Source organism: Colletotrichum acutatum, assembly GCF_030867785.1.
Source record: "Colletotrichum acutatum strain CBS 112980 chromosome Unknown BDZ83scaffold_129, whole genome shotgun sequence".
In the NCBI taxonomy this organism is placed as follows: domain Eukaryota; kingdom Fungi; phylum Ascomycota; class Sordariomycetes; order Glomerellales; family Glomerellaceae; genus Colletotrichum; species Colletotrichum acutatum.
In genome coordinates this window covers 74,392-102,315 of record NW_026849123.1, presented here as the reverse complement: position 1 = coordinate 102,315, position 27,924 = coordinate 74,392, and the positions used below count along the sequence as shown (strand labels likewise).

At 50.2% G+C, this 27,924-nt stretch overlaps 12 protein-coding genes and 1 non-coding gene across 13 annotated transcripts; 8 read left to right on the top strand and 5 right to left on the bottom strand.

The window, feature by feature from the left end:
- Positions 1-105: 105 nt before the first annotated feature.
- Positions 106-2,366, top strand: BDZ83DRAFT_723214 (primary-amine oxidase; the record flags this gene model as incomplete). Its single annotated transcript, XM_060512536.1, is given in 6 exon segments — positions 106-141; positions 156-1,219; positions 1,229-1,996; positions 2,009-2,168; positions 2,196-2,249; positions 2,259-2,366. Coding segments are annotated over 6 exon segments (2,190 nt in total).
- Positions 2,367-2,632: 266 nt separating this feature from the next.
- On the bottom strand, positions 2,633-4,324 carry BDZ83DRAFT_588677 (major facilitator superfamily transporter; the record flags this gene model as incomplete). The annotated part of the gene is made up of 2 exons (XM_060506158.1): positions 2,633-3,830; positions 3,909-4,324. The coding sequence occupies 2 exons, from the start codon at positions 4,322-4,324 to the stop codon at positions 2,633-2,635; spliced, it is 1,614 nt and encodes a 537-aa protein (XP_060360049.1).
- A 951-nt stretch (positions 4,325-5,275) lies between these two features.
- On the bottom strand, positions 5,276-6,494 carry BDZ83DRAFT_588679 (epoxide hydrolase; the record flags this gene model as incomplete). Its single annotated transcript, XM_060506159.1, has 3 exons — positions 5,276-5,662; positions 5,726-6,321; positions 6,371-6,494. 3 exons carry the CDS (start codon positions 6,492-6,494, stop codon positions 5,276-5,278), a joined length of 1,107 nt encoding a protein of 368 aa, XP_060360048.1.
- A 375-nt stretch (positions 6,495-6,869) lies between these two features.
- On the bottom strand, positions 6,870-7,754 carry BDZ83DRAFT_588617 (uncharacterized protein; the record flags this gene model as incomplete). The annotated part of the gene is made up of 2 exons (XM_060506155.1): positions 6,870-7,325; positions 7,380-7,754. The coding sequence occupies 2 exons, from the start codon at positions 7,752-7,754 to the stop codon at positions 6,870-6,872; spliced, it is 831 nt and encodes a 276-aa protein (XP_060360047.1).
- A 478-nt stretch (positions 7,755-8,232) lies between these two features.
- Positions 8,233-9,108, top strand: BDZ83DRAFT_723210 (dienelactone hydrolase; the record flags this gene model as incomplete). The annotated part of the gene is made up of 3 exons (XM_060512535.1): positions 8,233-8,282; positions 8,348-8,729; positions 8,782-9,108. 3 exons carry the CDS (start codon positions 8,233-8,235, stop codon positions 9,106-9,108), a joined length of 759 nt encoding a protein of 252 aa, XP_060360046.1.
- Positions 9,109-10,239: 1,131 nt separating this feature from the next.
- On the top strand, positions 10,240-11,808 carry BDZ83DRAFT_63978 (uncharacterized protein). Its single transcript, XM_060509453.1, has 5 exons — positions 10,240-10,565; positions 10,617-10,950; positions 11,013-11,130; positions 11,189-11,250; positions 11,315-11,808. The coding sequence occupies exons 1-5, from the start codon at positions 10,404-10,406 to the stop codon at positions 11,590-11,592; spliced, it is 954 nt and encodes a 317-aa protein (XP_060360045.1). The 5' UTR covers positions 10,240-10,403; the 3' UTR covers positions 11,593-11,808.
- Positions 11,809-14,018: 2,210 nt separating this feature from the next.
- On the top strand, positions 14,019-16,298 carry BDZ83DRAFT_588606 (uncharacterized protein; the record flags this gene model as incomplete). The annotated part of the gene is made up of 3 exons (XM_060506153.1): positions 14,019-15,122; positions 15,179-15,430; positions 15,483-16,298. 3 exons carry the CDS (start codon positions 14,019-14,021, stop codon positions 16,296-16,298), a joined length of 2,172 nt encoding a protein of 723 aa, XP_060360044.1.
- Positions 16,299-16,496: 198 nt separating this feature from the next.
- On the bottom strand, positions 16,497-17,989 carry BDZ83DRAFT_796229 (uncharacterized protein; the record flags this gene model as incomplete). Its single annotated transcript, XM_060515862.1, has 4 exons — positions 16,497-16,850; positions 16,913-17,082; positions 17,157-17,587; positions 17,659-17,989. The coding sequence occupies 4 exons, from the start codon at positions 17,987-17,989 to the stop codon at positions 16,553-16,555; spliced, it is 1,230 nt and encodes a 409-aa protein (XP_060360043.1). The 3' UTR covers positions 16,497-16,552.
- A 1,159-nt stretch (positions 17,990-19,148) lies between these two features.
- BDZ83DRAFT_796228 (uncharacterized protein) lies at positions 19,149-20,948 on the top strand (the record flags this gene model as incomplete). Its single annotated transcript, XM_060515861.1, has 2 exons — positions 19,149-19,185; positions 19,257-20,948. 2 exons carry the CDS (start codon positions 19,149-19,151, stop codon positions 20,942-20,944), a joined length of 1,725 nt encoding a protein of 574 aa, XP_060360042.1. The 3' UTR covers positions 20,945-20,948.
- An 838-nt stretch (positions 20,949-21,786) lies between these two features.
- Positions 21,787-22,841, top strand: BDZ83DRAFT_681012 (uncharacterized protein). The gene has a single exon (XM_060511209.1). The coding sequence runs from the start codon at positions 21,827-21,829 to the stop codon at positions 22,745-22,747; it is 921 nt and encodes a 306-aa protein (XP_060360041.1). The 5' UTR covers positions 21,787-21,826; the 3' UTR covers positions 22,748-22,841.
- Positions 22,842-23,710: 869 nt separating this feature from the next.
- BDZ83DRAFT_588648 (calcineurin-like phosphoesterase) lies at positions 23,711-25,016 on the top strand (the record flags this gene model as incomplete). The annotated part of the gene is made up of 2 exons (XM_060506157.1): positions 23,711-23,876; positions 23,959-25,016. The coding sequence occupies 2 exons, from the start codon at positions 23,711-23,713 to the stop codon at positions 25,014-25,016; spliced, it is 1,224 nt and encodes a 407-aa protein (XP_060360040.1).
- Positions 25,017-25,541: 525 nt separating this feature from the next.
- Positions 25,542-25,624, bottom strand: BDZ83DRAFT_t271. The gene has a single exon. It is a non-coding gene; the product is annotated as a tRNA-Arg (tRNA).
- An 858-nt stretch (positions 25,625-26,482) lies between these two features.
- On the top strand, positions 26,483-27,916 carry BDZ83DRAFT_762733 (methyltransferase). Its single transcript, XM_060515208.1, has 8 exons — positions 26,483-26,558; positions 26,616-26,638; positions 26,770-26,899; positions 26,976-26,998; positions 27,052-27,089; positions 27,141-27,278; positions 27,334-27,753; positions 27,826-27,916. Exons 1-8 carry the CDS (start codon positions 26,546-26,548, stop codon positions 27,866-27,868), a joined length of 828 nt encoding a protein of 275 aa, XP_060360039.1. The 5' UTR covers positions 26,483-26,545; the 3' UTR covers positions 27,869-27,916.
- The last annotated feature ends 8 nt before the right edge of the window (positions 27,917-27,924 follow it).

Genomic DNA, 27,924 nt, shown 5'->3' with positions numbered 1-27,924 from the left:
TGTCTTACAGCTATCATACCCAAGCGAAAATGCTTTTGGGACAGACTTTCTTAGGCCTTTTGCCCCTTGGTGTGGCAGTCGAGGCATCTTCCAAGACGAAACAACATGGGCTATTCAGGCGAGCGGCGAATATCACAACCTGTAACATCAACGAGGCCGCACCCAAGGTTAAAGCACCGAAAGTTAACGTCTGGGCACCTATCTCCCCTGATGATAATCTCGCTGTCTGGAATCTACTCCACGATCCGGCAACAGGTCTGAACCTCACAGACCCCAACAATGCTACGGTCACAGACAACTATATCTACTGGATTGATACTCTCCACACCAACAAGTCCACTGTCCTACCGTATCTCGGTGGTGCCGCTAGCCCGCCGCCAAAATATGCGCGAGTAGTCATCTTCAGCGGAGGCCTGGAGGTCCCAGACTCGCAGGAGTACATGGTCGGACCTCTTCCCGTCGGCAACGGAACCAAGGTGGAGAAGCTCGACTACATTTTCAATGGCGGCAGTGGTGGCAAAATCCCGTACAACAGCCGCTATTTTGATGGCCCTCGCCTGGTAGCCACAGAGCCTCTACTCGTGTCAATCATGAGCAACATCACTGACATCACGTCTGAACTCATTGGCGGAGTTTACTACGGCACGAGTGATAATCGGACTACCCTCACTTCCACGAGTGGCACGCCCCTGTCTTATGATGGTACCCAAGCATTTCGCACAGTCATGTTTAGATACCCCAACACAGCGACATATCTTACGCCACTAGACTTCTCCGTTATGCTAGACGTTACCGGCACAGACGCTTCGCAGTACAAGCTGAGAGGCATCGTGACGAATGAGAAATTCTTTCCTACAGTCGCTGCCTTACAGTCCGCGTGGGAGGCAGGAGAGTTGAAGGAGCAATTCGAGCAGAGCCGGACACCCGACTGGGGTCTCTTGGATTATAAGCCTGAAATGGGAGTTCGAGACCTCGAGAACAAGCTGGCACCTCAAAGCCTCGAGATTGGCGGCAAGCGCTACAAGGTCGATGAGGAACAGAAGTACATCGAGTACATGGGGTGGTCCTTTTACACCTCGTACTCTCGAACCCTAGGACTGATGTACTATGACATCAAGTTCAAGGGCGAAAGGGTCATCTACGAGCTTTCGCTGCAGGAAGCTGCTGCCCAATATGCTGGTTTCACACCCAAGGCAGCTGGAACGGTGTATCACGATACGTACTACAGCCTTGGTACCTACCTGGGCACGCTGGTCGAGGGGTATGATTGCCCCTTTGGCAGTACTTTCTGGAACGTCACGCACCACGAGGGCAACTCATCTGTCGTCAGCACCGATGCAATATGCATTTTCGAAGCCGATGCTGGCTATCCTGTCTCACGCCACCGATACGGCAGTGGAAACGAGTACGGCTTCAGTTATCTGGGCACAGTGAAGGCTTCAGCTTTGACCATGCGATCTGTAGCGACTGTGGGGAACTACGACTACATGTTCGACTACTCTTTCCACGTTGACGGTAGTCTTGAGGTCACAGTTCGAGCATCGGGCTTCCTGCAATCTTCATTCTACTATCCAGACCAGGAGGAGTTTGGGCCCAGAATCCAGGAGGCGACGATGGGTTCACTGCACGATCATATTCTGACCTACAAGGCCGACTTTGACATTCTCGACACCAAGAACAGTCTCGAGGTAAGCGAGCTCGTCTTAGTCAATACGAGCCAGCCTTGGTATCCGGAGCTTGGCTCTTTTGAGCAGATGCAGCTGCAAAAGTCCACAATGACGGACGAACAACAGTTCAACTGGCAACCAAACAACGCTGCCATGTACTGCATCGTGAACCCCAACGCCACAAATGCGTGGGGCGAGAAACGCGGCTACCGCATCGTTCCAGGAAAGTCCAATATTCATCTCACGCCGCTTGATTCTCCTTGGACGAAGCACCAGACGCCGTTCGCCAAGTCACATCTTGCGCTTTCGAGACAGCATGACACCGAGCCGTACGCGAACAGTCACTCCAACGTCAATTTACCTCTGAAGCCCCAGCAAGACTTCATGAAGTTCTTTAATGGCGAGAGTGTCGAGAACGAGGATATCGTTCTCTGGTTCAATTTGGGCATGCATCACTTCACCAGGTCAGAGGATATCCCCGTTACGCTTTATAGCGAGGCTGTGAGTAGCATTGTATTTGCGCCGCAGAACTTCAACGATAGGGCGCAAGACGGCGATTTGCAGAATAGGAGATGGATCGTTGTAAATGAGACGACTGGTGAACTTGAGTCTGACACTTATGGGGTTGAGCTGCCTTCCGAGTGCGAAGTGGGCTTTTCTGAGCCTGTCTTTGGAATCAAGAAAAAAGAAGAAGCCTAAGGATTGGCAGATGATTCAGTGCTACAGTAGTAGGAGGATAGACCGACAGGATGTAGTGTAGTGGTACCCAGAACCACGTTAACTTAATGAACAGCTTGTGTTCCTCGCAGATGATGAAGGCCAAATTCTACTGATATCAGTCCTCGGATGCGGTCTTGCGATATGATTAATCGCGAAAGAGAACTGAGCACGTCTGCCTGTCCTAAGAGCATGGAAATATAGCTGTTTAAATTTGGCTGCTCGTGTCTGGCGACACAAGACCGGCCCTACATAGTATTCTCCCCAGGTTTCTTATCCATGACTGGTCGTAGTATCTTGTAAAAGACAGCCCACAAAAACACAGAAACAAGCGGGAAGACGCCCATTAGATAAAGTGCAAAGCTGTAACCCCTGACCTGCGCCACCCATCCAGCCAAAGAGTGCGATATAGCGGCACCAGTTTGTCGAGTGATGCCACCGACAATGCTCATCGTAACATTGACGTGCCCAGTGCCAGCCATCATTACGGCTAGCAATCCTGGAATTGCTACGCTCTGAATACCTGCGCCAATACCGTCGAGGATCTGGACTGGCCAAACGCCCCAGCCCTTCATAACACGGCCTGCAACAGCGGCGCGAATAGGCAAGACACAGTACGAAAGCAGGACGGCTGACCAATAGCCGTAACGACCGGATGCCCATGCAGACATGATTGAGACGATGACCATTGTGCCCTGTGCAATGATTACGGTTAGGCCAGTAGTGCCTGCGGGGTCTCCCTCACCCGCGGCCACCAAGGCCTGGCCGTAGAGGAAGAGAATTGCGGCATTACCGAGGTGGAACATGAAAATTGTGATGGCGACGATACCGAGAGGCCAGTTGTTTTGAAAGATCTTGATCCAGCTGTAGGTAAACTTGGGCTTCAGACTTAATCGACGGAAGCTGGCCTTGGGACTGGCAATCGGAGTCCGAGGAGGTGGCATGTCGCCCCTTTCTGCGAAATCATGGGTGTCTACCTCCTCTCTCTCTTGTGTTTGACGAGCATTACCCGCGCTGTGATCAGGAGCGAGTCCTCCTCTTGCTGCTGCATGATCGACTGCTCTCTCTGGTAGGAGGAAGACACTTGCTATCGTTGTTGCGCAGAATGCCATGACGAGGTAGAAGACCGCGTTTAAGCCAAATTTCGACCCCAAAAGGCCAGCCAGACCCGCGCTGACCATGTTACCCGCGTGGTTAGCTGCTTGATTTCGTCCGTTTAGTACGCGAAAGCTGTGTTTGCTCTTCTTGTTCTGCATATTGCTGCCTTCTTCGTCAGGGGAGCAGATGCCAAGTGTGAGCGCCACGAGAAGAGGCATCATGCTCGTGCCTGCGACGGCAGACACAATCTGCGTGGAGAAGACGAGGGCCGGATGTGTGGAGATAAGATTGAGTCCTTGGGAAACGCCTACGAGGAGGGCGCAGCCAGCGACGAGAAAACGCTTGTACCTGGCGATTTCGAGTATCAGCTACCTCGTGATGATATCAATGTGATGTGATGGATGCGTGAAAGCTAAAGACACTCACTTCGTTGCATCTATGAGTGCGCCGATCGGGCCCGTTGCGATAATGGTAGCAACACCGCCCGCTGTGCTCACCATGCCACGCAGCCCGGGTTCCCATCCACGTTGTTGTAGGTAAACGCCAAGAAATGGACCGAGCCCGTCCGCAACATCTCCCATGAAGAAGGACATGACGAAGAGGGCCCAGCGTGCCCGTTTCTTCAACTTTTCATCTCCCACCTGGCTCAAGTCAGGACCCGGCTGCGCATTTTCCTCGTCTAGTATGTTGACATTGGCGATGGTAGGTGGCGGAGATGCCAATGCAGTGATCGGTATGTCCTTCTTGTCGTCAATGTTCACATCCGCGTTGGGCTCGATCGGATGCAGCGACTCAAGGCTGATGTCGTCGCGCGGGCTGGGCTGTGAATCCTTGGCGTCCATTGTCTTTCACCGTGAAGGGGTGACAGATACTCCCTCCCCTGCGTCCTTGAGCCTCAAAGTACCGGGTTGGCATTTGTTATAAGAAGCACCGTCCGATCTATCGAGACAAACCGGCCAAACTGACACAGACACAGGTTCCTACGTCAACGACGGGACCATCCCCGAATTGATGCGCACAACTCTGCCAAATATAGACACTTGCTCAAACCTTCTTTTCTTAACCTACCTTGATTTGGAGCTGTTTGAAGCTCTCTACGTCTTGACAAGCTTTCACTTGGCGGTAGACAAGGTTGGGTGCTACCTTATCTTGAAACGAGCCAACACACAAAACAGCTTTACAGCGAATACTGCATCTTCACCCCGCTTCTTACTGTCGCGAGACCTTCGGGAATTGTATGATTCGGCCAAGCTATGAGGGAGCATGATGTTGGCTCGGCACTGGCGGTTGAATGGCGCTTTAATACTACAGTACTTTACCATGTAGGCTTATTGTGAAGTAAATTTGCGATAGTTAGCAGTCATCTCAACGATTGCCAGGCTGTAAAATTTCATAACCAGTACATGCTACACCAGACAAACTCATCTTGATTTTAAGGCCAGAAGTCTGATATTCTGAGCTTCTTCATGACTATCTCACAGAGACTAGGGACTTGTTTCGATGCACGGGGTCTCGTAGATCACAGGGCCTTCATCGATTGAGTAGAATTCCATGTGGAGATGTCGAGTCTATCCTCTTCAAGTACGATACTCATTCCGAACTCGTGAGTCAATTGGGTTGAACGAGAGTTTCAACCCTCCGGAGGTACTAGGAATTTCAGCTTTCGGCTGCTTCCCCCACGCCTCTTTAGCCAAGTCTCGTATGTCCCGCACCAATCTGTCTGGCTGCTCTAGAGCAGCAAGATGACCTGCGTCATTGCATTCTGCGGTCTCTGTTAGTTAAAACACCGGGAACTAAGGTACATTGCCAAAGGCACATCGGTGAATCAAACCTCTGTAAAAGACCAGGTTCTCATTCTGCTCGACTGATCGCTTCATTGCTCTTTTGGAGGCTTCGTCCGTATCCCAGGAAAAGGAGGTGAATCCAAATGGCACTTTGATTCGGTTGTCTTCGTCTATCGGAAGATCCGAGACCTTCTCATAAGTCGGAGGATCGTAGTATGACATGATCGAGGACATTATACATCCGGTGAAAAAGTACAGAGACGCGGTGGTCAGAATGGTCTTGGTCCACCGGGGGTTGTTCCAGGGCTCTGAGTGACCAACAACCTGGTACTTTTCAAGAACCCACATGAGTATTCCCATAGGATTATCATGCAATGCTAGGGCGATTGTATGAGGCTATGCGATAAAACCAGTTAGTTCCATCTCATTTATCGTCGACTACTTTATGGATGATCTTACTCGGATACTGCCGGTGACGTCAAATCCCCCATGGCGCTGTGCCCAGTCCTCATATTTGCGGAAGTCCTTCTTCTCGTGTTCTGAAAGCTGGATTCCATCTGGCATCGGAATGGGGGCATAGTTGCAGTGCAGAAGCTTGCAGGAGTCGGTGTATTTTGCACCAAGCTCGCGGCCTACAGCATGAACTAAATCGCCACACTGGACCATGTACTCGTTGTACCCAAGGCTCTTCATGAGCGTGTCAAAAACGCGAGCGCTGTCTTTAACCTTCCAATGAGCCTTCTTTGGGGGAGAGGACCAACAGAAACCTGGCATGCTTGGCACCACGACATGGAAAGATGGATTGTCGAGGTTGGCGCGATCAGATAACGGGCGCCAGACTTGACTGTACTCCCAGAACGTCCCAGGCCAGCCATGGATGGCGAGCAGGGGAATTGCGTCTGAGCTCTGCGACGGAACGTGGACAAAGTGAATTGTAAGGTCTTCAATTATTGCCAAGTAATGCGGCACCTCGTTCATTCCGCTTTGAGCTTCGTACCAGTCAAAGTCGTTGATCCAACGACTTTGGAGAAATGCCGCGGTTGAGGGCTCATCTTCTAGGTAAATTTAGCCACGTAACTCAACATGATCTTCAAAGCAACGAACCATAATTCCGGTTAGCATCACATGGCTCAGGACAACTCGGGAGGCTAAACTCCTTGAGTTTCCTTCGCAAGCGCTCAACCTCTTCGCGTACGATGTCGACCCTAAACTCTTTGATATCACACATTCTTGAAGATCTTCGGACTTTCGACTTGATGGATGAGCAAGCCAGTGAACTTTCACCGACATCAGCGGCTTTCTGTCGAAAGCGAGAACTCCGCACATTATAATCAGATGAACCGAGATAAATGATGTAATCATAGCCGAGGCTCTGTGGTGCCAACAGCTTTGACTCGTCTCGAAACACTGCGCCCAGACCATGAGCTCTGTTGCACATATGATCTCATTTCCGCTGCACAGTGCACATGCGGCGGACGAAACACTTGACACACCAAAGCTGGAAAGCACGGTGAGCTGCTTGATGGGACTAATACCGGGCGGCAATGCAGGATTGCCTCAAGCTAATAGAATAGGATGGAAAAAAATCTATTTCCCGGGCCGATTAAGAGTCATAACTGATCAAACCATCCATGGTACCCGCATGAAGCCCACCAGTGATAGGTATATCCGCCGCCGTTGTGTGCCGCGCAGCATCACTGAGGAGGTACACGACGGCACCGGTAAGGTCGTTTTGCGTGCTCAGTCTCTGGTTGGGCGGCGCGAGCCACATCTGCTCTCCCTCACGCTTACTCTTTGATGCCCGTACATTTCTTGTCATTTCTGAGTCGACGAAACCGGGAGAGATGGTGTTCACGCGGATGTTGTGTGGTGCAAGCTCCACGGCCAGGGCCTTGGAGAGCATGAAGACAGCACCCTTTGAGGCGTTGTATGCCGCCATGCGGTAGCCGGGGAGAGCAATGTGCGCGGACTGAGAGGCTAGAAGGACCATGCTGCCCCCGGACCCTTGCTTCAACATTTGCTTGGCCGCAAGTTGAGCAACGAAAAATGTTCCACGAACCTAATCATTCGTGAGTATGATCTTCTGTTGGGTAGCATCACGGGAACGACTCACGTTAATCTCCTGGATGCGGTTGAACTCGGCCCATGTTTGATCGAGGAATGGCTTATCTATGGCAATTCCAGCCGCCGGCACACAGCCGTTGATGGAGCCGAATTCCGCAATCACTTTGTCGAAAGCGGCTTGAATACTCTCTTGTGACGTGACGTCCGTCTTGATGTAAATGGTCTTTGTGCCAAACTTCTCAGAGAGTGTCGTAAACTCATCAACGGGCTTATCCTGGATATCAAACACTGCTACATTCCCGCCCATCTCGCAAATGGCGCGCGTGCATGCGAAGCCGATGCCTTGAGCTCCGCCCGTAACGATGTAGTTACGGCCGCGGAGCTCAAACATGGGCCGCACGTCGTCGAGGTGGTCAGAAGGCATGATCAACTGATTGAGAGTAGGCTTCGATTGGTAAATGAGTATGACGGCGTATATTTCGGAGCCGAGTCGAAGGAATCAGCTGATTTGGTCATGAACGATGGGAATCGTCCCTGTTCTTCCTTTATCGTGACTGCCGGCGAGGAGTGTGTGGTCCCGGGATTGACTTCGGAAAGTGGGTCTCACCCCGGTTCCGTAAACTTCGGAAGCTCCGAAGATCATCGGTTCCTATCTGTGCTCGCGCACCGGATCCGCTACCCCGACTCTTTGTCGGCCCGTTTAGGATGTCAGTTGGCGACGCTTGATATGGCTTGCCCTGGAGTCGACTATCGCAACGTGATTGGCATTTGTCTCGGTGTTTGAGTGTCACACTTCTGTCTGACCGTTTGGTTGTTAATACCTAATACTTTGTATAATCGCAAGCAAGCATCGAGTTGTCTCAAACACAACTAACATCTTGTCGAATCTTATCGCAGAGAAAATGGCATCCAATGCACCAGGTGCTTGTTGCACTGTTGGCACACTCCACGAGTGAGACTTTTTCTAGGTGCACAGCAATAACAATCTTCGAATACCAGCTGATTTACTCAACTTAGGGGTACCCCAGCAGGGAAGTCCGTCCAGATTGATGGGAAAATTGAGGCATACTTGGCTCTTCCCGCCGAAAAGGAGGCTTCGCAGCGAGCTGTCTTGTATCTTCCAGATATCATCGGAATATGGCAAAATAGCAAGCTCATGGCCGATGCGTTTGCGCGCGAGGGTTACGCATGCCTCGTCCTCGATCTGTTCAATGGTGATCCAGCACCGTTAAACATGCCTGAGAATTTTGACATCATGAAGTGGCTACAGGAGGGCACTGGTGGCAAGAACCCACACACCTCAGAGACGATTGACCCGATAGTCGTCTCCGGCATCAACTACCTAAAAGGCCTTGGTATCAAGAGGATTGCAGCGGCAGGGTATTGTTTCGGGGCAAAGGTTCGTTTTCATATCAATTGAAAAACACGCAGTATGCTAATTTCGTCTTGAGTACGCCGTGCGTCATTTCAAGAGCGGGATCCAATGTAGCTTCATTGCTCATCCGTCCTTTGTGGAAGCTGATGAGCTAGCCGCTATCACCGGACCGCTGTCAATTGCCGCGGCAGAATTCGATGACATCTTCCCAACAGAGAAGCGACATGAAAGTGAAGCTATTCTGGCTCGAACAAAGCAGAACTACCAGATCAACCTGTTTTCTGGCGTTCACCATGGCTTTTCCGTTCGCGGTGACCCGAAGAACGAAAAGGAGAGGTTCGGGAAAGAACAAGCGTTTTATCAAGCGGTATCTTGGTTCAACAGGTACTTTGAAGCGGTATGAGACTGAAATTCTAAATCCATGGCCTCTAGTCAATGAGAAGATCTGAGCTGTGCATTCTTGCTGTCCCACTCTTTTGAAGCAGGTCTTGCGAACCGTGAACTTAATCGTTTTAAAAAGTTGCAAGATACAGCCGGTCTAAGGCGCGTCTGTCTCTTACAACACATGCACCGCTCCTACTAGAAATTTTGTTGAATCGAAAAGCGATTGCCATCGTCTAGACGCAAAGATGCTGAAGAGAAATGGTGCTCACGTAAAAAGCTTCAGGCTCGAAGATCGTCTTTGTACACGTGCAGTTTTTGAGCTCCGAGACCATGTATGTACAGAAAATATACTTCATTCTTTCCCTTGAGCCTACTAGTGGTGAAGTGGGAAAACCTTTCGAGCAGATATGTCTCCGAGATGTCATCAAACAAGTCTACAACAGGTATTCAACTTCCATTAGTGGCACAATGCTCTATTGACACCAAACCATAACGCTTACCCACAAGGTATTGGACCCGAAGTGTTCCACTTCAGACGTTACATAGCGACTGGGGAAACCTTCAATGAGTTTGACATACGTCCCTGCTTAAACCTCCCTTCTTCTCAACGTCCCGGTGGTCATATATTTATGCAATTTAAATCATTGTGAATTTCGATGAACACCTTGATAGTCTAATGGCTAACTCTAGGCAAGCCACACAAGCCATAGGAGGCTACCAAATGTCACTGCCACGACCTTATAGGTGAATTCATCGTCGCGATCTCTCACAGGATCATCATGCAATATTGCATACGATAGCATAAATCAGTCACTCCCGCCAATTTGTGCGGTCTGACGTTGAATTTTCACCATAGGTAGTGAAAGTAAACGCTGACGGAACGATGATGTGACTGTCGCAATGTCTCAGTAGCCCCTGTGAGGGAAGCACACACCTTACACATACCTCCGTTAGTGGTGCGCCTGGCAGTTAGATTAAGTCGGTAACATGCACAAGGGCATACTAATTAACCAGTCACGAAGTAAACAAGTATTCAGGGATGGGTTAGCCGCCCACGTGCCGCCATATTCCCACCATGCTCAATAGGTGGTAACAACAAAAATTTGTCAATGATCTTTGCTCGGTACTTTATCTCTACAAATTTTGTCAGGTTACTTTATAGGAGATCTCGATTGGGGGTATGATCTCAAGATTTCCCCTCTGTAGTTCGACGGAGCTCCACCCTCTCCCACATTTGCCGACACATGGATATCATTCTCTTGTCATCTTCTCATCACTTTCCATAACGCTCATTGATATTTGCCGCAGGCATCCATGGCTCCGCCATTAGACGCAATTGTTGAAAGGCAAATTGCATCTCTGTCAATACTTTTCGTTCTCGCAACTGGGATTTTCGGCCTTCGATTATTCACTCGGATTGTACATTCTATGACCTACCGACTATTGTTAGATGATTGTTGCATCATTGTTGCGTGGGTAAGCATCTCAAGCCCCTGTTACGCGTCGTCTACTAATCTCAAAGCCAAGATGCTGTTCGCTACCCAGTTGTTCCTTCGAGTCGCAGTGCTTAATGCCACATCTCTAGTTCCTGTCGTCCTGTTGGTTAAGAGGAACGCGGACATGAGCCATGTAGCTGGGGTCATGGCAAATGTGGCATGGTCGCTTGCCAAGACATCTTTCATCTTCACTCTATTGCAGCTCGTCACCGGAAAATTGCGATGGCTTTTGTGGTTCATCATGGTGACCATGAACGTTACTGTGGCGACATGGGTACCCTTATTCGAAAACCCATGTGGTCCTCGTTCTCATTTGCCGTGCATGACAGGTAGACAGGCACTCAACTTTGCTGTCTTTGCTTCCGGTATGCATGAGGATGCCGCAGTTTTCGGGTCTATGAATCACACTCACAGCTCAATGTATCAGCTTATTCAGTCTTTTTGGACTTCCTCCTATCGTTACTGCCATGGAAGATCATATGGCCGCTGCACCTCAGCACAAAGGACAGAATTGGTATATGTGTGGCCATGAGCATGGGATTTGGGTTAGTTTCTTCTCTGTCATTATTGCGGGCTGTGTCCAATGGCTAATTATGAACGAAGTGCTGGAGCAACAGGAATTGTCAAGATATTCCACCTTTTCAGCTTCAATCCGTTGGATAATAGTAAGTTCCGCCTTTCCTGCGCTAAATTTTCAATATATTTACGTGTAATCTAACTACTCTGTAGACAAATTAGGGGGTCTTTTTATATGGGAAAGTGCTGAGATAGCAGCGACTATCATGGCCGCGTCAATCCCCGTGCTTCGGAAGCTCTCTCTCAGCCGCAGGAGACACAATGTCGCACCTAACATGCGGGAAAATCATGAAGAAGCGATGAGATCAAGCTTCAGACGACAGTTACGCATGGTCGGTCTCGGTAGTCAAGTTACAGAAAACACCAACACGACTCAAGCTGCTCCATCAACAATTCTTGGGCCAACTCAAGAGGAAGCGACCGTGGTTTGAATAGGAGCGCAGGTTAGTATTAATATTGAGCCTTGAGGTGTAATGGCCCAATAGAAAGAAAGTGTACAGAGAGATAAGACTTTCTTAGCTTCTTTCTTCTAGCAGATGCATTTCTTGACTGGTACCAGTCCAGAACTCAATCATTTCGAAAATGAGATTAGAGCTAATACCCAAGTCCGCATATAACGGGGAAAGGTCCTTCAATTGCCTGGGCCCAACCGTTGTCTCGAGTTCCTTCGATATTGCATCTGCGATGTGCTACTCAAAAACTTCAGCTGTTCTGTTTGACGGCCACGAGAGAAATCATCGCATGGGAGTTACGGCCGGATCGTGTCACCATTGACTGAAAAGCTATATAAGACCGCCAGCAGCCTTCAGTCGCATATCGAGTTGATTGTGCTTACTTTCGAACGTCGCTTCGCTTCGCGTTCATCAAAGAGGCATGATCTCCATCATCGGGGAGGCATTCTTAATGATTAGATGGTGCCAAATAAGACCCAATATTCCTTTGGCAGAATCTTCTTCGAGTTCACGAATCGGGTCAGCTTCCAGACTCCAAATATTACGGAGCAGCTCGTTACGGTGCCGACGGCGCTGAACGAGTGCAAGCATATGCTGCTTGCACGATGTGAGCGAACTTGGGCATAGCGGGTTTTTCCCTACATCTTTCAGATCATCTCGTAACTCCGATGGAAGCTTCGACTGCTCATCATCGACTCAGCCAGCAGTGAGCGTTTAGCAGTCTGTTTTCACAGTGAAGAGCTCGTACTCTGAATGGATTCTCGCGTCCAAGGAGCGCGCGCACGCGACACGACACGTGGGGGTTGATCTTATTGGCGCACAGGAAGAGGGTTATTTTGACAGCACCACTATCTGTGCTTTGAACGAGACCTTATTCATGTCGCCAAAGATTAGCAGAACTTATTTACAACATCACCACCGGTCTGCTATTCGCAGCATGTACGACCTTACTGCGTATGGTTGTTCAAGGAATAGGATTAGTAGGTACTTGGGTACTTATCAAGGGACATTATCACTTGAAGGAAAGATCTCTTCACACCGTTGGTGGCATGTGTTTGGGTTTACTGAGCGTGTCGCCAATGGCTACATCTGCGAATACGAGATCTCGCTACGATTTTCTCGACGTATGCATGATGGGAGTGTTCGTCGGCGGTCCCTTAATCGTCGTGTAATTGGTTGGAAACACTCCCTGGCAATGACGAGAAACGTCACGATGTTTCTTAATGGCTGGTTGAAAATTTGCTGCCGTCATTGTAGTGCAGATCTTCAAAAAGCAAATATGACCCCCCCCCCCCGCCTTCGCCGGTGTGGGTCGTTCAGCTGCTCCAATAAATGCTTAACCTCGCTAACAGCTTCACAGACGAGGTCTCCCTCATTGTGACAATAGTCATAATGGCTAAACTTGTTGCATTTTCGGGTTGGTAATTCCGAAGTATCTGCACAAGATGGACAGCACGAAGAGAGCCGATGAGACTGCATATTGGGATAAAGCGCACTTTACTGATGGAGCTGTGTCTCGCGAAAGGGCGACCAGAAGCGTACGGTTAGGAATGATTCATAGACGCCCGCGCTTCCCACGGATCAGGGGGTTCAGAAAGCGAGCGATCGAGCCATCTGATTCATAGCCCAACGGTACATGTACCACAAGCGAAGAACTCAGACTTGTTGCAATATCCAGATTACTGACTTTATGTATATCTCTGTCATCAAAGTCTATAAACACCAACGGCATTGGTGTTCATCCGGTAAGCTGCGGTATGGTTTATGTAGTCCCAAGAAAATCATTCCTACCCACAGGGGGTTATGATGGATGCTGAGCAGGCGTGGCAGGGACCACTCGGAAACACCTCACTGAAACCCCGGAAGCGGCATTTTGTCAGAACCAACAAGTCAGCATTGACCGATTTCAGATGTGGCGCTTTGCTCACGAATTGTGGCAGAGTCGTTCAGCTCTTGAACAGATCCGGTATGGTTCAAGGACTAGCCTTGAAGCAAGGAGTGCCGGGCGACACGGATCAAAACTTAGTGAGAGAGAATCATGGGGATTATCCCATCTTAACCAATCGTCAAAGCCCCGTTATCTCTTCCCCGCATTCTACATTTCTAGCGGGTAAGGGACCCTAGGCTAAACCCGTAGTTGTAGGAAGTCCCGCTTTGCCGCTATCAAGAGGAACATAGCCGACTGACAATCTGTCTGCTTATCTTTTCCCTCTCCTATTCGATTGTGTTGGTTCTCTCCGGCACTTCTTTCAGAAGGAACCGCTTTTTCATCCTTTTGATCATTGTGTAGCCTGCATACTGAACGTCATCGTTTCACTTGTTTGCGCAATACCCACCAGGGAATCAACTGCTTTCTATTACGTTTGAGGGCAAAGTACCCTGCGATGCCACGGAGCAAAGACACCATGGCGCAACCGAAAGAGAACCGCGTCGCAAAGAGACCAAGCCCACAGAGCGGAGAAACGGGAAGACGACGAGCGCCGTATGCACTGCGCGCTTGCGAGGCATGTCGCCGACGAAAGGGGAAATGCGACGGACGGCAACCATGCAGGTACTGCGCAGGGCGTAAGCAGACCTGCGTCTTCGACAGCATCTACGGCTCCGATGACGGCATGTGGTCTGTCCCGACAGCGACGGCTACCGATGATTCCCCCACCGAATCCGATCAATCCAGGCGAGAGACTTCATCGACGTCAAATAACCAGGAGAACATTATGAAACTCTTATCAAGTCTCCAAGACCAACTGAACAGTCTCGCATCTCGCGTGCAGACTCCCAGCGAGGCGGCGAGCGCCATACAACCATCCCCGGCATTCACAATGGGCAACCAGACACCCGAAGATTTCCTTTCAGCCCTCATAACCGACGCTGGAGTCCTCGAAAACTGCCTCGAGTCAATCGGGCCGTCGACGTGCTCCCCGCCTCGGCAGCTGTACGGCCTGCCGAGTCCGGAGGAGACCATGAAGGTTGCGCGAACCCGCGTCCGCCGAGAGAGTCTATACCACACGCCTCCCGAACCAGTGCGAGAAGAACCGATCAGTCTCGACTTTATCCCTACTGTCTCGGTCCATGACGATGCCATGTCTCTTACGCAGAGCACGAGTTCTTTCAACCCACTCATAACCGGGGCAAGCGATTCCCAAAAGTTGTTGCGCTTTAAGTCTCTTATGAACATCGACGAAGTTGTTGAAATGCTTGGCGTGTACCAAGACGTTATCGGAGGTCTTCACCCGATTATCGACATTGACCAGACTATTGCCCATGCTCAATCTTTCTGTACAGATACGGAGTCGACAAATTGGGAAATGGTGACGGAGAAGTCGGACACGGCTTCCGAGGAAGATTTGATCATATTGAATCTTGCCTTGGCTATTGCACTCCACACTGAAGCGACGCCCGAAAGCTCCAATGTCGAAGCGCTCATCGTAGATTGTATGAAAGAGGCTGTCAACAGCAGAATTACCGAATCTAACACAAGTATAAAGCAAGTCATCATCATACTTCTCAAGGTTAGGCTCAACCACTTCTCGCTTCGATTCCATCGATCGCTCACAAAACTAATCAGGGTTGCTACGAATATTTCAATGATATGCCCCAGGTTGCCTGGCGTATGTGTGGCATAGCCGGGCGCATGCTTATGGAGCTTGGAGTACACAACGAGGAAGCATGGTCCCGTCTGGCAAATTCACCGAGTCTGCGCTCAGAACTTTGCACCCTTGTTTCCAGCATCGTCATCCTGGACCGGCAATGGAGTGCAGCAGCCAACTTGCCTTCCAACTTTCACGACTCTAGTTTCAGCCCCGTCAACCTTATCTCGGTAAGCTACACCGTTCTGATCAAACTTCCGACCTGCATTAACACTCGTGAAGGCCGATCATCCCTACATCCAAGCAATGTTGTCGTTCATCCGTGTCAGCAATAAGCTGGAAGGGCCTATGGCACAAGCTACAAAGGCCCAGCGGTACGAGGACGAGGATAACTTTGAGCTCATGAATTTCCAGTTGGAGCAATGGCGCAAAAGAGCCGTCGGCAACTACTCCATCACACACCCTGAGACATGGAGCCTGAGCCCTCCCAAACAACCTTCATCATTCCCCATACTACTTCACCTCCGCGCGGAAACCGTTCGGAGTTTCCTCCTCAAGCCATGGTTCTTCTCGCGAACCGACACACAGACGAGCAAAAAATACCTCCAGCCCGCAATCGAAGTTCTCTTTGACATCTGCGACGTTCTCTATGCCCTGAATGCCAACACAGACATCTACCGCAAGCAGCAGCCTTACTACCAAGAGCTATTGGCTTCTGCTTCCGCCCTTGGTTTCGTCTTGACGTCGTCCCTAGAGCAAAATCGTTCGACCCTGCTAGCCAGCCTGCCTCCGGGACTGTCCAAGGCTATGGGCCGCAGTTACGAGCTGGCCGTGGCACTGGCAGCGAGTTATGTCACGAGGTCAAAAGCTGCGAGGCAGCTCTCTGACCAGCTTGCCGAGGTGCGTGGAAGTCTGATGGGGTTCGGCATGATCGAGATGCCCGACTCCACCGAAAAGGATGGCGGCAAGAAGGACGTCGACGTACTTCCCGCATCGGACTTTATGTATGATGGATCTGCTGGGTGGGACGATGAGTTCCAGATGCAATGGCCAAATTGCGATCTCGAGAATAGTTTTGCCGAGGGCATCGTCTCATAAGGGGGCCCTGGTGGTTGTAATTCTTTTATCTATACCATGTGATACGAAATGAATGACGATCAATGATAACATCTACAATTATTTCTAGAAACTACAAGGTTACCACCAGAACTTAACGTCTCTCAAGCTTTCAGAAATACTCGACACAGGTACCTAGGCTCATGATGCATCAATTATCTGCAGAACCGAATTGGAGTGCTAGCAGCTACGACCTTAAACACTATCTTATCCGTCAGGATGTCGCCATGGCTCCTTCATGTTTTCCGCACCTTGAAGTTAAACATCTCGTTTGATACAACAGAGTTCCGATCCCTCATTTTTTCCGCGGTATCAATTCCTAGGACTGGCACGCGGTACTCGAAAGCTGCCCCATCTTCTTGGCCTTTGATTGGATAAGGGAAGGGAAGGTACTGCGGCATCAAACCAAGTTGAGCCAAGACAGTTCCCTGGTCCCACGAAATGTGCTCGTGGTACAACCTATCGCCACGAATATTCACAACAGCAGTGAAGGGGATCTCTACCTTTTTGTACGTTGGCGGAATACCAGGAACACTGAGAGATGCGGTCATCACGTTAGCTACTTTCGTTTCCATCCTCCAAGCGAGATCACTCACAGCCAATCCACAACCGTATCGTGTGTGAACTTGTAGATGAACTCGTCCACAACGCGGTCAATACCGAGTGTGCGGCTGATGAGTTCTAACTCTGTGTCTTGAGAGTTATTGAAAATGAAGTTGTTGCGGTAGAATTGTGTCAATGGCCCTCGTCCGATGCCACCCGTCAGCTGAGTGCTCGTGTTACCAGTGAAGATTCAATGCATAGACCTCTCTCATGAAAGACCACACAATCTTTGCTTACTGTGGGAACATGATTCACGTATGGTTGATCAACCATTGTGCTCATGGTGTGCTCAACAGATCTGTCCGCGAACTCATAATACGTATGCTCATCCCAGATCGCTTCAAGATCGAAGTACGGCCCGCCAATAAGCGGCTTGAGAAATGTCAAATTTCTGGTGTGAGACAGAGACTCTGACCAGTAATCAAAATCTTCATGAAATGGCGTTGCGAGCCTGAACGACTTGGCTTTTGCGTATCGATACGTGGTTATACCCTCGGTCTTCTTTGCCTCGGGTGGTGCTTGGCCACCAGCAAGGTGACACAGCATGGGGACTTCGGCTTTCTGGAGGGTACTCTCATCGCTGGAATTTGCGTAGACAACAGCCCCCACGATATCTGGGAAGGTGCAAGCCACCCCAGCGATCTGATTCCATAACGTCGGGTCAAACGCTGAAAAGGCGCTTAGTTCGTGTAAAGAGTCTTTTGCGATACCGAAGGGTACAATCACTCAACAGACGTACCGACAACTCCGACCTTGCTATCTTTCTCCAGCTTGCTGCAGCCTTTCAATGCTTTCAAAGCAGTCTGTAAGACATCTTTGGCAAGGCTCGGATTAGTCAACACCTTGGCTTGGATCTCCACCACGACGAAACCCTCTTCCGCCCACTTGATGAGAGCAGAGGGGACTCCTTCAACAATGTCCAGGTGTTGCGCCGAATCATGTTGTAGTATAATGAGGCCCTTTCCGTAGCCTCGGCGCGAGAGCGGCGGCAGCAAAGTGATGCCCTCGCCGATGCACTGTGGCTCGGCCTTTGGCAGTGGCGCAGGGGGCTTGCTGATATCCGCATACATTCTGAGAAAGTTCTGCGTGAGTGAGAATTACATTCAACGGTGTAGTTTGAAGAGCAATGCTGAGGTCGTCAGCTGCGAGTCTAGTCTATACGTTGAGTTCTGGGTTCAATCAAGACACTCAAGCCATCAACACCGATAACCTGGGATGGACCATGCGTTACGCTTGACGTTCCGATGGCTTGGTCGCGCTTGATACGGAAACCTTGTTTTAGCGCATAGAGCACAGCTGAAAAGGCCGTAGAGCTGTGTTCCTTGTATCCGGTGTGTCGCGGGGTGCGCTTCCGTTGGAGGGTGTAGGAGCGTGCGTTCCGTTCCGTTCGGAAGTTCCGTGATAAGGACCAAGACGGCGAGAACAATCCCCGGCCGGCACCACATTCGCTGTTACGCGCGCTTGGACTCGCTGAGCCACGTTACGGGGCAGACGATCATTGAGAACATGGGTAAGGGTACCTGTCATGAATTCTTCAGCGGTAGTCGCATTCCCTGATGTAGAAACGATGGGCAAACGGTGTCTCGATGCTTCGATGTCTATGTGACCGTTATTGTGTCCTCGAAACCCATTTGCGCCTGTAAACGTATGTATTTGATGAGATTCCTGCTCATCGATATGCTTCACAAGACGTCTGCAACATTCCAAAAAACACTCTGGTGCATCTTTCGCGCATCGACGGGGCCTTGCGAATTAGTCGTATCTCAGACGCCACGCAACGCAACCAACGCGTGATCTTGACGGTCAAGGTCTCGAATCTGGAATGATTCCGCCGCCGCTTGATCCATATTTCGACGGCCAATCTCTCGTAAGTGACATGATAGGCACAAGGGCTGACAAGCCCAATTTCGATAAGTTCCTAATGCGTGTTGGTGGTTCCGGAAGCACCACCGGAATCCATCCCCATACCCTGCCGCGGCGGCCTAACACTGACACGACCCCTGTCAGCCAGCCATCAATCTGGGGTAACTCGACAGTAACTGGATATGGGCAGACAGCTTCGATATGTAAAGCTGGACTTGTCTCATGTGCAGATGGGCTTTGATCTCTTCATGATTCATCGTTTTATAACTTGACTCTAAACTCGAAATCGAAGAGAGTCTTGCGCCACTCATTCACTCAAATCTCTTTCACCTAGCTTCTCAGAGCGCAACGTTGGAAAGTCTTACAATGGAAGGTCCATTCGATGCAGTCGTCGTCGGTGCCGGTAGGTATAACTCGGGCCCACATCGTACTATCCTCCTAGGCTCTAGGCACTGACAAGTCTCTCTTCTCAAGGCTGGTTCGGTCTCGCAGCCGCCAAGGCCTACTCACAACTCCACCCCACCGCGAATCTCGCCGTCCTAGAAGCTGCTGAGTCCTGCGGAGGAACATGGTCCCAGAACCGCCTCTACCCCGGCTTGAAGTCGAACAACATGATTGGAACCTACGAGTACCCTGACTTTCCCATGTCAGAGTCTGTATACGGTGTCAAGCCCAACAACCACGTCCCGGGTGCGGTCCTGCACCGGTACCTTACCGATTTCGCTAAGCACTTTGGGTTCTTCGATCGTATTCAGTTCAACACTGCCGTCAATTTGGTAGAGAGGAATGGTGAGAAAGGGTGGCGACTTTCTGTGGCCTCACCGTCAGGGGAGCGCGTTATCCAGACTGAGAAGCTCATCCTGGCAACAGGATTGACTTCGACACCAAACCTTCCAACTTACTCAGGAGCTGAGACCTTCTCCGGCCCTCTTTTCCATGCAAAGGACTTTTGCAAGAGGGCATCTGAGCTCAAAGGGGTCAAGAACGCCGTAGTCGTAGGCGGAGCAAAGTCAGCCTTCGACGTTGCCTATGCCTTGGTACAGGACGGCGCAGAGGTGGACCTGATCGTTCGTCCCAACGGCCACGGCCCTGTTTGGATAGCGCCTCCCTTTGTCACACCTTTCAAGAAGAGGATGGACCAGCTGCTTAACATCCGTTGGATGTCATGGTTCAGCCCGTGTCCTTGGGGTGGTGAAGATGGCTATTCGGGTGTCCGTCAATTCCTCCACGGAACCACCTTTGGTCGCTTCATCGTCGATTCATTCTGGAAGGTGTTGAGCGGCGACGTCCTGTCAGCCAACGCATATGACTCTCACCCTGAGCTTCAGAAGCTGAAGCCTTGGCACTCTGCGTTCTGGATTGGTAGCGGACTCAGTATCTTAAACTATGACAGCAGTCTGTTTGATTTGGTCAAGGAGGGAAAGATCCGGGTTCACATTGACAACATCGATCGGCTAGAGGGCAACAAGGTCTACCTGTCTTCTGGTGAGCAACTCGAGACCGAGGCGATTGTTTGCTCCACCGGTTGGAAGAAGGAGTCGACCATCAAGTTTGCCGGTCTCAACGAGGAGAAGCTCGGCCTCAGATACTCCGCGACTGAGAAACGTGCTTTAGATCAAGAAGCGGACGCCAAAGTTCTTGAGCTCTTCCCTCGGCTGGGAGACCAACCGAAACTGAGATTCACCCCCAAGGAGGCAAACCCCTTGCGTTACTACCGCTTCATGGTTCCCTCTACCATGGTGGGCTCACGCGACCTCGCCTTTGCCGGCATGATTTCAACAGTCAGCACCTCAGTCTGCGCCACTATTCAAGGACACTGGATTGCCGCCTTCTTGGGTGGCCAGCTGGATCGTCTTCCCACGTCTGATCAGGAGATTACAGACGAGATTATGTTGCACACACAATGGGGCAAATGGCGCTACCCTTGCGGTTACGGTGCCGACCTTCCTGACTTTGTGTTTGAGGGTTTGCCCTACGTCAATATGTTGATGAAGGATCTTGGAGTAGAGACACACCGCAAGTCAAGCCGACTTCAGGAGCTTACGTCGCCGTACCTACCGGCAGACTTCCGTGGCTTGGTTGATGAGTGGAAGCAGGGTCACGGTGCCTGTGAAATCGAGATTGCCACGCATAAGGTTATCACTTCAGGGACGGATGAATGAGGAGAAGTTTGAGAGTCAGCCATTTGGTGGCTATTATTTTGGATAGTTCTTTTGTTTTCGGGCATGTTCCCTTGGCGGATTCCCAATTCACTTTGTACCATTGTTTCCCCGCCTAATTCAGGATGAACTCACTGAACTTTCGTGATTCCATAAAGGAGACCGAGAAATAGAGGTTGAGAAGATTACAAATCAGACATTTCTGCCCCCCCCCCCCCAAATTCCAAGAAGTTTGCAATAGGCAAATCCCCGAGACGGTGACTATAATTTTACTTCGGGCAAGAGGTTGCTTGACGATGGACGCCCGGGATATTTCCGATTTCAATACAGTCTTTGACCCAATGATTTGTAATGTTTCAACCTGACGCCAAGCTCTATATTGCAATCAACATGAAGTTCCATGTAGTGTTGCTGTTGACCTAGTTGTCTGCTGTCGTTCGATACTTCTTGGGTTCACTGGGGTTGCCCGCGGAATCCGCGGAACGCATGGCAAGAGTCGACTAAGTGCCTCACCCCCACGGGAAGCGCGTCGCGGGTTGGCGGAGTATGAACAGCATGCATTTGAAATCAGACAAAGATTCATCAGCGGGCTTGAAATTTATATCAGATACTTCACGACAAAAGGCATTACCATAACGTTATCGGCGATGACTGGAGGTATCTACCTTGGTAATCCCGGTGTCGTTGACTGAACTGGACTCCGCAGTGCGCAGTGAATGGTGATCTTCTCTTTGAGAGCGAATCATTTCGCAAACCCCGCTGTAGTATCCCACCGGCGCTTATAAGTCGCGGAGGTTCGCTTGCCCAATCGGTACTATCAAACGCTTAACTACACTCATCAATCTCACAAACGAAAGGTTTTACCAACTACGTACACTTATCAACATGCTCGTCTTAATCGCCGGAATATCTGGCAGCCTTGGTAGCCGCCTAGCAGTGGTTGCGAAGGAGCACGGTCTCTCTGTCAGAGGCCTGGGACGTGATTCCTCAAAGTTGAGTCCTGAGCTGGCCCAGAGTTTGGAGTCCTTCGTCACAAGTCGCAACTACTATGATATCCCAGCTCTAGATAAGGCTGTAGCTGGTGTCGATGCGATTATCTGCGCTTACAACCCAACACCTCTACTGGATCTCGACGGATGCCTCTTACTCCTCCGGGCTGCTGAGCGGGCAAACGTCAAGGTTTTTATGGCCTCCTCGTGGAACAACGACTGGACGAAGATCAAGTTTGGCGATTTTGAGCACTACGACGCTCACATTGCCTTTGAGCAGCAGGCTGCCATGACAAGCTCAATCAATCCGGTTTACCTTTTCACGGGGATTTTTGCCGACCTCCTATTCACGCCGTACGGGCCGGGAGGTTTCGATACTTCTGGTGACGTCCCTCTCATGCGCTACTGGGGAGAAGGGAACAAGAAATTGCATTCATGGACGGCGCAAGACGACGTTGCTGCATGGACCATTGATATCCTAATCAATGGAGACGGCGTCCAACAGGGCAAGGGAGGATTCTTCAGAATGCGCTCCGGAGTCAATACGATTGAGGAACTGGCGTTGGCATACGAGGAGGCGACGGGCACCTTTGTTGAGGTCAAGCGTCAAGGCACCCTGGGGATGCTTGCGGAAGAGATTGCGAGACTGCGCAAGGAGAAAGGAAGAGCTAGGAACTTTGAGTATCTCCCAGAGGTTGTCGCATTCTTGAGCGACCAGGGACTATTCGAGGTGCCGGCTAGTGAGATTGTGTCTATGGGGCATGTTCGCAAGCCCACAACTCTGGAAGAACACCTCAAGATACGGTTCGGCAGCTGATGCAGAATTGGACTGGGAACTAGTTTCAGGCAGTAGATAGGTGCCTGCATAAAGCTTACCTTTATCAAAGGATTCGGAAACAACATGAGGAGTTTTGAACAATCGCAGCTCTAACACGTTTTGTAAAATACTTAGTCAGATCCTGGCAGGTGTGAGCAATATTTTTCAGAATGCGAACTCGAGAATGTTGAAACACTAAGGTCTTCCTATCTTATGCCCATTTCAAGAGGGAGATAAAGGTTGAAGCTGTGGTACATACTGTAAGGTAGGTACGTAAGCATGTACTATGAGAGCACATGTTGCTTTCCGGTCTGGGTAAGCTACCGGCCGTGAAGTAGGTAGGTGGGTTGAAATCACTCGGGGTTCATCGCAAAGTTCCGCATCCCCACCTCCGTCGGGAGACCGGCCAAGATCAGATTACTGTGGAAGGAATGCCCGAGCTTAAGATCAAAGCGATGGAAGCTAGTGTGGTTGGAGGACGTTGACTGATGGTGACAGGTCGGAGTCCGTGTTAGCTGCACAGATGGTCTGGGCCTTCAACTCGAGGTTCGAGCAGGGATGGAGTTTATCATCATCGACAAACCCTCCAGCGGCTTTAGTCATCGCTATTCGGGATTTGTACCACGCGATCCGCGTGGATTGGAAAAAGTATACTAATACCAGATCACACCCCTTGTGATTGCAACATCATATGTGATTGACTTTATACTAATTCTGTTCGCCTTCGGAGCTCATAAAAAAGATCAATGGCCCCTTACAAGTCTTTCTGAGTATGCACGTTTGGTGTTTCTCGACATCCCTTGACTGCATTCGTGAAACCATGTCCCATAGCACCCTGGCCGAGCCACTGCGAGACTTCAGACGATGGCATTGTATATAGCTTCGGCAGGCTCCCATCAAGCTTGCAGGTTGCACATGTGCTCCGTTAGATTAACTGTGTTCCCAAGCATCCGGAACATTGACATGACTTTCAAAGTGACGACTCTCATCTGGGTATTGGCTGCCTTTACAGGACTGTCTCGCCAATCTCCAACGCTGCACCGCCGTGACACAGCCTCGGATCCACTGAGCTTCAGTCAGGACGGCAACTTCAAGATTTCCATCTTCGAAGATCTTCATTTTGGAGAGAGTAAGTCTATGAAGTGAGAGCGGGAACGCCATGCACAGACACCGTGCTCTACTCAGTGCTGACACCGCATAAATACTTGTAGACGCCTGGGAAGCATTCGGCCCTGCTGCAGACAAGAAAACTGTCGGCGTCATCACCAAAGTGCTAGACGATGCCAAGCCAGACTTGGTGGTACTAAATGGCGACCTCATCACAGGAGAAAATGCCTTTGCAGAAAACGCAACGTTCGTGCTTGATCAGTTGGTGAAGCCAATAATCGATCGGAGTATACCCTGGGCCAGCACTTACGGCAATCACGACTATCAGCAAAACGTATCGGGGAGCGATATCATGGCGCGAGAGAAACAATGGCTCAATTCTCGAACGCAAAAGATGGTCAGCAACTCCAACGCTGGGGTCTCCAACTACTATCTACCGGTCTATGCATCCGACTGCACAAAAGATGATTGTACACCGGAGCTAGTCCTATGGTTCTTTGATAGCAGAGGCGGCTTCTACTTCATGCAGACTGAATCGAATGACGCAGCGAAGTTGGTGGGTCAGCCTAACTGGGTCGACGAAAGCGTCGTCAACTGGTTCAAGTCGATCAACTCAGATCTCAACAAGAAGCACAACAAGAACATTCCGGGTGTCGCGTTTGTTCACATTCCGCCAAAAGCCTCGAGCGCCATTCAAACACAGGGTATCGACCATGAGAAGAATCCTGGAATCAACGACGATTCTCCGCTGTCGTATCAGGCTCAAGGCTGGTGCAAAGATGGAAGTCAAAAAGATTCCTGCGACTACGGCGGTCAAGACTCGGCATTCATGAAGGCGGTTGCTGATAGCCCGGGCATGATTGGAGTGTTCAGCGGCCACGACCACGGGAATAGTTGGTGTACAAAGTGGAAAGGCTCTGTCAGCGGTGTTTCTGTTGATGGGACGGGTGTCAACCTGTGTTTCGGTCAGCATACAGGCTATGGAGGATACGGAAATTGGATTCGAGGTTCGAGGCAGTTGTCATTCACCCGTGATAAACTGTCAAAAGGGGAGCTTGACACGTTTATTCGACTGGAGTCTGGCAACATTGTCGGATCGATTACTTTGAACTCCACCTACGGGGAAGATAAGTATCCCACAACTCCAGATGACAGGACATGAACTGCAATTCTGGACACCGCGAGAATGCCGCTTTCCTGTCAAGCAAGAAGGTTGACGTTGACATGATATCCTGGTAATACATGTAATCTGAATAGAACGAATCCACGATGGATCGTTTGTGGCCCCTAGCATGCCTGACCGACTCAAAGGTTGTTGGATCCTTTTCCTTCTTCCTTCAGTTTGACTGGGCGTAGAGTACGAAAACTATTCCTTCCTGATCTAGGTAATACTTCACCAGCCATCCGCAGCTTTTGGCGCGATAAACCTCTTGATACGGTCGTAACCTACCTGCCAAATACACATTGTGTGCCCCATCAAAAGCGGAATGACATGCGGGGATAAGGAACTTTGGGCTTATTTCCATTATATCTACGTATTATAAAATTGTGTTAAGAACAAAATTGTAGATGAGCTGAGCTTAAATGAGCACTCGTTACTGACGACCTTCCGCCCTCGATGAAATATACCCAACGACTTCGTTCCCGGACTGACAAAACGGCGGTATCGTGAACAGGCAAAAGCTTTTGACCAGCATGGGGGTCGAACCCACAATCTCCTGATTCCACGGTGTATCGTAGTCAGACGCCTTGCCATTGGGCCAACCGGCCAGACAACTGAGAACATCTAAGATGCTCGTCTGTGGGGCTGGATGGCCAGTTTGCGGTTTATCACCCAGAGCCAGAAGGGTCAACGCTCTCCAACGCAAAATCGTGCCTCCAAGTCTTTACGATTCTGGTTGGTATTTGTTGGAAAACTGATCCACCCTCGTTGTCAAGAGGATCCCCGTCACCGCCACGCCCCTGTTACATCCTACGACGCTATCGAGCCCGTTGGAAAATAGCTGATGTCGGAGGCGAGCCGACCCCCTCATCACACCGACTGGTTGGTCCAAGAGAGTTCCATAGCCGCCCAACGGCTAAAGTCTCATCACGCCAACATTACGCACTGGGAAGTTGGAACCAACAAGAGCATGTTGAAGCCAGCAATAACAACAATGTCCTTCAAACCCCTGCTCCTAGAAAACGTGCACTGATATCCGTAATTAGCGTTCGAAAACCTAACATTCATAATGGACCCCTCTGCCCGTTCTTCCATGTGCCGCGGCCTTCCGACCCCCCTTTCCCCCCGCATCAGCTGCTCGGTTCTCCCAAGCCACGCAGAACCCGACAGTTTGGTTCGCACATCCTCGTCATTTACACGTACATATACGCTCCCTGTACTTTGAATTAGATGGACGTCGACGACAATCTTGAAATGCAAGATGAGGTAAGTCGTTTGGCTCGCTGTTGGAACTAAATACTCTAATTTGGACTTAAATGCTGAAAGTTGTAGGGAACAAATGTCGAAGGCATGGACTCTGATCTCGACTCTGCAATTGAGGATATGGAAGTATGTCCATTACCAATTGAATCGGGCATCTTCACTCTGCACATAACTAATGCTATCAGCCACCCGCGCAGCCCGATCTTCTCTCAATAACGTCAGATATTTTTGAGTATCAATTTGAGAACGGCAGATCATACCATTCGATGAGCGAAGGCAGTTGAGTCTGCCACCAGTTTGCTTCAGTCGCATGTGCTTCTGGCTAATGAGTAACAGAATATGCGTATCCGAATGACGATGTGACTACTGCTTTCTTATCAATTATCCTTATTTCCTTAAGACACGTTAATCTGATTTGAGAGTGTAGCTGGAACTCATACGTTATGGTACGTGTTACTCTTGGCTCCCTTCCCTGTGACATTACTCACAGCGAGTAGATCTTCAACATCACCTGTGGTTGATCACACTGGATGGAGAATTAGCAACAAGTCCTGGTAGGGAAACCGCAAGGCGAGTTCTGGATTTGGGAACCGGCACTGGAATCTGGGCGATCGACTTTGGTGAGTGATGAACTTGTTGCCAGTTCTGGCGCGTTTGTGGGGGTTATCGATGACTGTGAGACTGACTCCTTACCAGCCGATGCATATCCCGGCTCTGAGGTACAAGAAGAATACGAAGAACCCCGGTCTTCTGTTGACTAAACTATTTCCAGGTTATCGGTGTCGACCTGAGCGCCATTCAGCCTGATCTGTAAGCTTGAGCCTCCGTCCTCTATTTGCTTGGCTGATCAATCTTATGTAGAGTTCCTGCCAACTGCAGTTTTGAGATAGATGACCTCGAGCTCGACTGGCCTTGGGAACAACCCTTTGACTACATCTTTAATCGGTCCTGTGCGGGCAGTTGGTCAGACTTTCGGTCCATGATTCAAAGGGTATACGAGTGAGAATCATGCCTCTCCGAGGTGCAATCGCTTCGCTTGCTGATACTGGTGCAGTCATTTAGAGCCGGGCGGCTACTTCGAGGTTCAAGACCTCGAGCTCCCATCTTACTGCGACGACGGTTCCGTGCCACTGGACGCCGCTCTCTATCGCTGGCAACATGCGCTCGTGGATGCTTCAAATGAGGTGGGTCGGCCTATCAACTACGCTCTAGACTGTCTCGACGATCTTCACAACGTCGGCTTTGTGGAGATACGACACCAGATCTACAAATGGCCTTTCAACAACTGGCCCGACGACCCGAAGCTCAAAGAGGCCGGTCGATGGAACTGCGCGAATCTAGATATGGGCCTCGAGGCTTTCTCTTTGGGCTTACTGACGAGGGTCAAGGGCTGGACTCGGGATGCCGTTGAGGAGTTGTGTGCAGAAGTCAAGAAGGAGGTGAAGGATACGAGGCTGCATGCCTACTGGAGGCAGTGAGTTGTCTCTTCATTTAGCACAACTTGGTTGAGTGATGCCCTTTTTGCTCGAGTACTAATCAACCGCAGACACGTCATTTATGCTAGAAAGCCTCGGCATCCATCCATATAATGGCACGGATCTGAAATAGCATGTTTACACCTTGGCACTTCTCAGCGGAATGAAGG

Coding starts and splice junctions, on each gene's coding strand:
- BDZ83DRAFT_63978 (XM_060509453.1), top strand. CDS start 10,404: ATGGCTCCGCCATTAGACGCAATTGTTGAAAGGCAAATTGCATCTCTG. Junction 10,951..11,012: donor CTTTGCTGTCTTTGCTTCCG/GTATGCATGAGG, acceptor TCAATGTATCAG/CTTATTCAGTCTTTTTGGAC. Junction 11,131..11,188: donor GCCATGAGCATGGGATTTGG/GTTAGTTTCTTC, acceptor TTATGAACGAAG/TGCTGGAGCAACAGGAATTG.
- BDZ83DRAFT_681012 (XM_060511209.1), top strand. CDS start 21,827: ATGCTCGTCTTAATCGCCGGAATATCTGGCAGCCTTGGTAGCCGCCTA.
- BDZ83DRAFT_762733 (XM_060515208.1), top strand. Junction 26,639..26,769: donor ATGCGTATCCGAATGACGAT/GTGACTACTGCT, acceptor CATTACTCACAG/CGAGTAGATCTTCAACATCA. Junction 26,900..26,975: donor AATCTGGGCGATCGACTTTG/GTGAGTGATGAA, acceptor ACTCCTTACCAG/CCGATGCATATCCCGGCTCT.